Genomic DNA, 10,504 nt, shown 5'->3' with positions numbered 1-10,504 from the left:
GAGTTTTAATGGATCTTTTCCTTCCTATTTTTATTGATATTTTTTAAAAATAGAAAATAATGTGCTTTCAACAAACTCATAGATCTAATAAGTGATTATGGCAAGGTTGAATTATAGCAAGGTTAGAGGATACAAGATTAATACTTTAAAAGACCATTGCTTTCCTATATACCAGAAATGAACAATTGGAATTTGAAATAAACAGTTATATCATCACTAAAAAAAGAAAAAAGAACAAATAGGTTTAAACAAAATATTCACAAAAGCTATATAAGGTAAACTACAAAACTTTGACGAAATAAATCAAAGAAGATCTAAATAAATGGAGAGATAGTCTGTGTTCATGGATAGGTAGACTCAATATTGTGAGGATGTCTGTTCTTCCCAACTTGATCTATATATTCAATGCAAACACAACCAAAATTCCAGCCAGTTACTTGTGGCTAAGAACAAACTGATTCTAATGTTTAGTTAAAGGCAGAAGACCCAAAATAGCCAACACAGTATTAAAGAAGAAAAACAGTCAGAAGACTTACACTACCCAACTTCAAAACTTACTACAGAACTATAGTAATAAAGACAGTGTACTATTGGCAAGAGAATAGACAATTAGATAAATGGAACAGAGAGCCCAGAACTAGGCCCACATAAATATAGTTAAATGACCTTTGACAATGGAACAAAGGCAATTCAGTGGAGAAATAATAATCTTTTCAACAAATGGTACTAGAACAACTGAATATCCACATGCAAAATAATAAGTCTAAACACAGACCTTAAATCTTTTGCAAAAATTAACTTAAATGGATCATAGACTTAAATACAAAATGAAAAACTATAAAACTTCTAGAAAGTAACAGGAGAAAATCTAGGTAGTTTTGGTGTTTTAGGTACAACACCAAAAGTACAATCCATTAACAAAAAAATTAACATGATGGACTGCATGAAAATTAAAAACTTCTGTGAAAAACATTATTAAGAGAAAAAAAGGACTAGCCACACTCTGGGAGTAAACATTTGCAAAAACACATATCTGATAAAGGATTCGTATTTCAAATATACAAAGAGCTCTTAAAACTCAACAGTAAGGAAAAGACAAATTATGGGCAAAGGATCTCTCTGAACAGATACTTAAAGATATACAGATGGCAAATAAGCATATGGAAAGATGCTCAACATCACATGTGACTAGGGAGTTGCAAATTAAAACATGAGCTACAACTACATACCTATTAGAAGAGCTAAAATTCAAAACACTAGCAATGCTAATGCTGGTGAGGATGTGGAGCAATAGGAACTCTCATTCATTGCTGGTGGAATGCAAAGTGGTACAGTCATTTAAAAAGATAGTTTGTCAATTCCTTTCAAAACTAACATAGTCTTATCATATGATCTAGCAAGTATGTTCCCGGGTATGTACCCAAGTGAGTTAAAATTTTATGTCCACTTAAAAATCTGCACATGACTGTTGACAGCAGCTTTATTCATAATTGCCAAAACTTAGAACTAAGATGTCCTTCAATAGGTAATGGATGAACAGTCTGTGGTACATCCATTATCCATACAATGGAATATTTTTCAGCAATAAAAAGAAATGCACTATCAAGCTGTGAAAAGACTTGGAGGAATCTCAAATACATATTGCTAGTGGAAAATGAGCTATACACTGGGCGGTTCTAATTATATGACATTCTGGAAAAGGCAAAATTACAGAGATGGTAAAAAGATTGGTGGTTTCCATGGTTTGGGGGGAAAGAGGGAGAAATGAAGGGATGGCGCACAGGTGATACTTAGGCCAGTGAAATAACTCTGTGATGCTACTGTAGTAGCAGATACATGAAATCATGCATTTGTCAAAACTCATACTACTTTGCAACTCAGAGTAAGCTATAATGTAAACTATGGACTTTTTGGTCAATAATGCACCAATATTGGTTCATCAATTGTAACTAATGCACTACAATAATGCAATAGTTTAATAATAGGGGAGACTGCCAGTGTGGGGGAGAGGGCATATACGGGACTTCTAGATTTTCTACTCGATTGTTCTGTAAACCTAAAACTGCTCTAAAAATAGCCTCTTAGTAAAACAACAACAATGAGATACGGCTTAACAATCACTGCGATGGCTATAATTATAATTACAATAACAAGTTGGCAAGGATGTGGAGAAATTGGAACCCTTATATATTGTCGGTAAGAATATAAAATGGTGTAGTCTGGCCATTCGTGAAAAGGATAAAAAAAGGTTACTTACTATATGACCCAGCAATTCCACTCCTAGGTGTACACCCAGGAAAAATGAAGAGATATGTCCACACAAAAACCAGTACACGAATGTTCATAGCAGCATCATTCATGATAGGCAGAAAGTGGAGACAACCCAAATGCCCATCAACTGACAAATGGATAAATAAAATGTGGCATATCCATATAATGGAAGATTATTCAGCTATAAAAAAATGAAGTACGATAAATGTTACAGCATGGATGAACCTTGAAAACAGGATGCTAAGAGAAAGAAGCTGGTCAAAAAGGATTACATGTTATATGATCCCATGCATGTGAAATGTCCAGCATAGAAATATCCATAGAGATGGAAAATAGATTAGTGCATGCCAGAGGCTGGAAGGAGGGAGGAATGGAAATGACTGCAAGTAGGTATAGGGTTTCTTTTAGGAATAGTGAAGATTTAAATTCTGTTAACACTTATAACTAAGACACTGCACTAGCCCTTTACATATTTCCAAATTTTAATTTTTAAAAAAAAGTCTACCTTGCTTTTTTTGAACCCAGGTATACAGCCTTAATTAAGAAATATGAAAGCTGCAAAACTCGATGGTTTTTCTACTAATGGATTATAAATTGTCACCAATAAATATCTCAAAAAGGGTTTCAATGGATGGTACCAAAGATGAGAGCGTTTTAAAGTTTCATATTTATCTTTAGGGGATGGGTCCATACCTATGCGAAAGCAGAGCTCTGCTGACCCCAACAAGTCTGGTGGTCTTGACATAAACACTTATTATTTATTTAGGGCTGTCTCACTCTCCTCCTTATTCTCTAGTTGCCATTTAGGCTACTAGCAGATAGAAGTAATTAGAAAATAGGAACAAGGAGGCCCACCCTACTTAGAGACTGGGCAGTGCAGGTGAGAAGGAATCAGAGGAATAAAGTTCAGGGATAAGGGGGAGGCCAGGTTGGGGCTGGGCCGAAGAGATGAGAGAGAGATGAGCTCAGCCCTCTGGGTGGGCAATGACAAGTGTAGGTACTAGAGGACAAACTGTGGGATAGATTGCAGAGTAAGACCCTCAGGGTGGAGTCTGAACACACAGCTGGAGGCAGAGGAGGAGGGAAGGAAAAAAGTGGTAAAAAGAGATCTTAGTACAGGCCACTGTATGACTTAGCAGGTGCATCTACCTAAATATTTGTACAAATACCAACTAGAATCAAATAAGTTTAAAAGACCTTATTTAGGCCATGTCATCCAAAGTATTTTATAGTTGAGGAAATCAGAACTAGAGAAACAAAGTAAATTGGCCAAAGCATACTGGGCCTAGTCTAGTGATATATCTTCAACTCTATATTATAATCAAAGTTCAATCTTAAATCAACCTAAAATATTATATTATGTAAAATACGGCACACAGATTCATTATGTATCATTGGCACTTTTACTATGTTTTGCATTTAATCTGCCCATAAATATTCTGAAACTCATTCTTTAAATCATTTCCTGTTTGCCCCAAAAATACTCATCTCTAATCCTACTGTAACATCATCATCTACATTTCTGTTACATTAGGATTAGAGACAAATTCTGTTTATAAATAACTCTAAGAACAGTTTTTATATTTCATTTTCATGTTGAAAATCAGTCAGATTTGCTTCAGCATCAAATAAAGTGTTTATGTAAAATTAAATGAGCACTGGCAGCAAGCTGCACTTTTTTTTTTACTAAATGGGGAAAATAGACTAATATAGTAGAGGCTTTTGCTTATTAATATTGAATGTAGTAATTCTTATATTAGTTACTTTGGTGGTAAATAAAAATAATCTCAATATGATGGAGTTTGTACATGGTCTATTACCATCAAATCCAGGGAAAAATGGATTTTGTAGATTTGGGGATGTGGTACATGTATAATAAGTATAGTTGTGTATATGTTGGTTAAGTCATTTAACAGTGATAACTGAGTACCAATCTGGTTCAAATGAATGTGCATATACTATGCAATTGTGCAGTCTCTCTACTTGGAGCTGAAAGAATCTCCCAATTAATTTATGGATCACCTCCCTCCCTTTGAATAAGACACGCCTTTATAAGGCATGTCTTATCTGATAAAGGCCTGGAGTTGTTTATAAGGTATGTCGTATCTGACATAGGCCTGGAGCACTACACGACCAGGGCATGGGTGGCTTACAGAGCTCTAGTTTTTTGGTTTTGGGGATTTTTGGGGGGGTTAGGAGTGGGGAGTGGATAGCCCCCTCATGGACACAGAAAATAGATTGGAACTCTTGGAAATTCCAACTTGTTATTACAGATGCCTTTCTTCCATAGTCCAAAAGACAGCATTGTGCAAAGTATCACTTACAGATTCATTTACATCTAAACTTGCTGTATGCTTCACGGCAAGTTGGTGTCTTTCCACTTTCTCCTTGATGAAGACCTGCATCCAATATGAATTTAAAGAGGCTCTGTAAAGTAATTCGACAGCAGCAAATATGCTATTTAAAAATGAGTCAATCCAAGATATGTAAATCCAAGAAAGGTTTTAGACTGAAGCAGTTGTTTTATGAAATACACATGTCCAAAGACACTTTTTTAGTGGAGGCAACTTGCTGAAGAAGAATTTGAAAGGATCTTTTAACATTTATAAGCAGACCTATTTGAAATTACCTAGAAAATAAGTAAGCTCCAAGAAGAACATACCTATGGCTATCCTATTTTTCGAAGGCAAAAATGGAGCTACAAAATTAAACAAAGGATGTATTTCATGTTTGAATTTGTAGAAAAAGTCTTAGAAAGGTATAATGAAAATAAATAAAATTACTAAATAAAATAACTATGAGATCCTAAGAATTTTGCCACCATCTTTGGGAATAACTAATGCTGATAAAGTAGAGACTAATACTTTGGTGCCAATTCCAACTCCTTGCACTGTACAAAGGGGGAAAAGTATCTTAATGCATAAGAAATTATGAGACAGCATAAATAAAAACCAATCTTTTATGCAGAAAGTTTCAATTAAAGTGAAATTCATATTTTAAATTACCAAATTATAACCGGAAAAGTTTGTAATGTTTTCAAAATGGTCTTCGCTAAACTACCTCTATCTAGCCTGGAGGCTAGAGATGGAACTTAACTATCCACTTAAATTATATATATGTATTTGTGCAAAGTTAAAACTTTAAATCTAATAAATTATTCGAATCAATTAAAACAAAGTCATTATTATTTGGAAAACTAAATCTTGGCCATGATGAATATCTTAATTATTTTGACATATGAAATATGCAATGTAATTTTTATGTGGGGTTACATTTGGAATTTTCCTACATTTCATATTTAGTAAATGGATTTATTATAAGAACAGTGATTTTTTTAAAGAATGAATTTAATAAGTAAGTTTTGAAATTTTGATTTACAGATCATTATTGCCATCTGCTGGTTACATAGTTTAATTGCATTTTTTAAAATTCCCAATTGTTTTACTAAAAGACAAAGGAAAAACTGAGGCAAGTTTTAGATATCCATAACCGGATTAGAGATCTCTATGTAAGACAGATAATTTGCAGCCAGGTGCAGTGGCTCATACCTGTAATCCCAATACTTTGGGAGGCAGAGGCGGCATGAATGCTTGAGGCTAGGAGTTTTAGACCAGCCTGGGCAACATAGTGATACCCCATCTCTACAAAAATAAACAAATTAGCTGTGTGTGGTGGTCTGCACCTGTAGTCCTTGCTACTCAGGAGGCTGAGGCAGGAGGATCCCTTGAGCCCAGGAGTTCAAGGTTTCAGTGAGCACCATCACACTTTAGCCTGTGTGACAGTGAGACCCTATCTTGAGAAAAACAAAAAAGCTAAATAATATGCAGCCGACACATGAAAAAATGCTCATCATCACTGGCCATTACAGAAATGCAAATCAAAACCACAATGAGATACTATCTCACACCAGTTAGAATGGCGATCATTAAAAAGTCAGGAAACAACAGGTGCTGGAGAGGATGTGGAGAAATAGGAACACTTTTACACTGTTGGTGGGACTGTAAACTAGTTCAACCATTGTGGAAGTCAGTGTGGCGATTCCTCAGGGATCTAGAGCTAGAAATACCATTTGACCCAGCCATCCCATTACTGGGTATATGCCCAAAGGATTATAAATCATGCTGCTATAAAGACACATGCACACGTATGTTTATTGCGGCACAATTCACAATAGCAAAGACTTGGAACCAACCCAAATGTCCATCAATGATAGACTGGATTAAGAAAATGTGGCACATATACACCATGGAATACTCTGCAGCCATAAAAAATGATGAGTTCATGTCCTTTGTAGGGACATGGATGAAGCTGGAAACCAGCATTCTCAGCAAACTGTCACAAGGACAAAAAATCAAACACCGCATGTTCTCACTCACAGGTGGGAATTGAACAATGAGAACACTTGGACACAGGAAGGGGAACATCACACACCGGGGCCTGTCGTGGGGTGGCGGGAGCGGGGAGGGATAGCATTAGGAGATATACCTAATGTAAATGTTGAGTTAATGGGTGCAGCACACCAACATGGCACATGTATACATATGTAACAAACCTGCACGTTGTGCACGTGTACCCTAGAACTTAAAGTATAATAAAAACATATATATAAAAAAGCTAAATCATGAGTCATCTCTGTTTCAAAGATGATAAGATAATGCAAGAATATATTGCATAATTATATGGGCTGGAGAAAAAGCATAATTAATATGGGCTGGAGAAATGGGCTGGGGCTTGGAAGGTGACAGCATTCAGATGGGCAGGGAGAAAAGGATGTAAAAGCCAAGGGATGGCTTTTCCACATGAATAAAGGAATTCAGCAGTTATGATGTCTCAGGCTGTGGACTTCACCTGAAATGACTGAGATGGAAGATTTTGTGCCCGACGAAGTGGGAAATTAAAGTTGAAAAGGTATATTGGGCAAATATTGAAGGCATTGGTGAGCAAGCCTAGGACTTGATTTGTGGGCCACGAACATTTTTGTGCTGTGTTCCATCAGGAAAAATTAACCTGGCCACAATGAGCCATGCTTTAGACTGGTCAGTTAGGATATGGGAGTTCAATTTGATCCATCATCAAACAGATGGAAAGTGAAGCGGTGTGGGCTCCAGCATGTGGCCCGTGACAGAGGACATGGAAAATGTCAGTGGCCCCAGTGCATCTGTGCCAGCCGCTTTGGCCTCTTGTAGGGCTGCGCGGTGACTGGGAGCTAAGCGCTCCCCTCTTAGTTGGTCCTGGCTGGTGCTGAAAGCGCTTGAGCACACCGCTCCTAGGGCTGATGACTTCTGAGGAACCTTATTGGAAAAGCATTTTGCCCTAAGATTCAGTAAACGCTGTCCCGTGCCAAGGAAGGGGCGTCAACCTGAGGCTCTGGGATCAGACCCACCAGACTCACGCCGGCTCTGCCACGTGTTGCCCGCAGTCTCGGCCCGTTCCCTCCGCGTTGGCAACGGGCACTGACTGTCCGATACCTCAGCGATCGTAGGAGAGCAGAGACGTTCCTAATGCCCGGCGCACCACCGGCGGGCCGGCTGTTTCGTTGGCTTTCCTGACACACTTCCTACAGTCATTTCTTTCAGCTGAGATCTTCCCCTTTAATACCTCGTTAATTAACGTGTAACCTTTTGGTTAAAATGTCAGAGCTAAGACTAAACGCGAAGAAAAGAATGAAACCACGGGAAGTTCTTCAGACTTAGTCGCCAGCAAGGTTATGGCCCGAAGCGGTGCAGGGGCGGCGCGCGGGGAAGCTACTGGCGGAGCTGTGCGCACTGCGGATGCTGCAGGCGCTGGGGAGAGTGTGGAGAGGCTGCGTGGAGCTGCGCGCTCGGGGTGCGGGCTGCACTCCCAATGAAGCGCGTGAAGGGCAAGTGGTGATGGGTTCTGCGCCAGCGGGGCTGGGAGCCTGTCGCGGGCTGTACGTGAGGCTGCGCGCAAGGTGAGAACTGCGCATGTGGGCTTAGGAACTGCGCGCGCAGGCGCTGGGGAGGGTGTGGGGGGCTGTGCGTGGGGCTGCCCTCACCGGAAGCTGCACGCTCGGGGAAGCGCGGAGGCGGGGGTGCTGCGCGCGCTGGGGAGCACGTGGGGGGACACGCAGGGACTGCCCGCGCGAATGGCTTCCAACGCATGCGCCCCACCCTACATTTCACATCGCCATGACGACCAGGAGGTCCGCTAGTCAACGGCTAGTCAACGGCTGCGGGGACAAGTCCGTTGAGGCTGCCAGGCGAGTCAGGCCTTTCTGGACCTCGCCTGACTCGGCTGGGCTGTGCCTGAAATTGACCCAGCTCCACTAGGAATTATGAAGAAACAAGGAGTAAGCCCAAAGCCGCTGCAATCTTCCCGCCCCAGCCCGTCTAAGCGGCCCTGCGGGGCCTCCCCCGCCCGGGAGCGGGAGGTGGAAAAGTCGGCCCTAGGCGGCGGGAAACTGCCAGGGGGCGCCAGGAGGTCCTCCCCGGGGAGGATCCCAAATCTGAAAAAGCGAAAAGGCTTGGAGCTAAAGGTGGTGGCCAAGGCCCTTCTCGGCCCCTTCCAGTTCGTCCGTAATTCCCTGGCGCAGCTCCGGGAAGAGGTGCACGAACTGCAGGCGCGGTGGTTCCCCAGCAGAACCACTCTGCATCGGTAAGGAGAGGTCAGGAGAGCCCTAGGAGGGAGCCGCATCGCGCTTTTCTTCAGTCTTGAAGGAGATCAGTTTAACAAGCAAGGGTTTGTGGGTGCCTAGTAGGAAATAATAGCAAGGTCCGAGTAGAAAGAAGTTGGCCAAAAATCTTGTCATTGAACCAGGGGAGAGAGAGAGATAGGGAGTATATTGGTTTGAAGGGCTGTCAGATCGCAGAGAGTGTTTTAAGGTCTAGGAGTTTTAAAGGCTGAGGGGAAGCATCAAGGGAAGAGGATGAGATTAAGATTCCAAGAGAGGAAATAATTAGCGGAGCAAGTCTTGGAATATTTGGAAGGGTAGAATTAAAGGCACAAATTTGAGAAGCTAACTGTGGAAAAGAGGAGAGAGAATTCCTTTTCTGAGATGGCAGGGAGTAGAAAAGCAAGAATTACTATATGGAGAAATGTTAAAGTGGAGATAAAAGAAGCTGGGAGTGCTGGCGTCTAATGGTCTTTGTTTCAGTGAAGTATGAGGCTGGGTCACCTTCAGAGGTGAGATTGATAGGATGCTGGGGTCCAGGGGACATGCTTCTGTCACAGCTTGGAAAGGGCATGTGATAAGCCCTTCAAGCATTTAGAATACTGGCATCATTACACCTTATCATTTTTTTCAGATGTGGTATGTGGGTTAAGGGAGGGAGTGAGAGACACAGAAAGATTTTGAGCATCTTTGGAAAGCTGGATGAATTTGGTACTATATTTGACCTTTTCCTTATATATCATCTGAAGAGTTTTTGCCAGTGTATATAATTGTTAGGAGAATTAGAAATAGGATACAAATATAGTTGAATAGGATAGTCTCTGTATATTTTAAAATTATTGAAGCCTAATAAACAATTAATGAGCATCTTTACAACCATTTAAAGTTTTCAACCTTTTAAAAATTATAGCAACCGTGCTTGCAGACAGTCCAGAAATACACCATGGGCCATACTTTGCCTATCCTGGTATAAAACAAGTAAATCTTCCGAGAAGTGTTTAAGATAAGCCCAGGACAGTTAGTAATATAGGAAAAGATCTGGGTAAGCATGGTTGAGAATTTCAACATTGCAATTTTTTTAATTTTTAAAAATTTAATTTCTTCAATAATTATTGAATTAATTTGCATTTATTTTGTTAGCCAAGTGAAGTAATTTTTGAATTTTTAAGAGGCTATTATTGGTGGTTTATAAGATGACTTGCCAAGTATATTTGGGATAACCATAAGAAATACCATTATAAAATCTCAGAAGGGAGGTAGGACTTCTGGAATAGCCAAGGAAATGCACTCCTCCATGACGACAATGAAAATACTTGGAAAATTATCAAAATCATTTTCTTCAAAACTTTGGAAATTAACCAAAGGTTTACAACAATGTAAAGGGCATTAATTCAAGAAAAGCTGCTGAACCTCTATAAGAACAGCAAAGTTTGTGGTGTTTTAACTTGTTCTATTCCCCACTCTTCTCTCTCCAGGGGAATTGAAAACAAGGAATTCCCCAACCAAACAGGGGCACAGGCTGTGTTTGCAGCTCCTGTAAAAGCTCCATACCCAGAGCCGTGTCTCCCAGCTCCCAGGTGAAGTCTTATGTATACATGGGGC

General features: G+C 40.1%; 1 protein-coding gene across 1 annotated transcript in view; it reads left to right on the top strand.

Annotated features, from left to right (window-relative positions):
• The first annotated feature begins 8,266 nt into the window (after positions 1-8,266).
• LOC463629 (probable C-mannosyltransferase DPY19L2) overlaps positions 8,267-10,504 on the top strand; it is a 112,183-nt gene continuing 109,945 nt past the window's right edge. The window contains 2 exon segments of the mRNA XM_054656220.2: positions 8,267-8,886; positions 10,378-10,479. Coding sequence (XP_054512195.2) covers positions 8,567-8,886; positions 10,378-10,479 — 422 coding nt within the window. The 5' untranslated portion in view covers positions 8,267-8,566.

The sequence above is a fragment of the Pan troglodytes genome, chromosome 6 (genome assembly GCF_028858775.2).
Source record: "Pan troglodytes isolate AG18354 chromosome 6, NHGRI_mPanTro3-v2.0_pri, whole genome shotgun sequence".
In the NCBI taxonomy this organism is placed as follows: domain Eukaryota; kingdom Metazoa; phylum Chordata; class Mammalia; order Primates; family Hominidae; genus Pan; species Pan troglodytes.
Note: the sequence above shows the minus strand (reverse complement) of the source record. Positions and strands in the feature narration are given on the sequence as shown.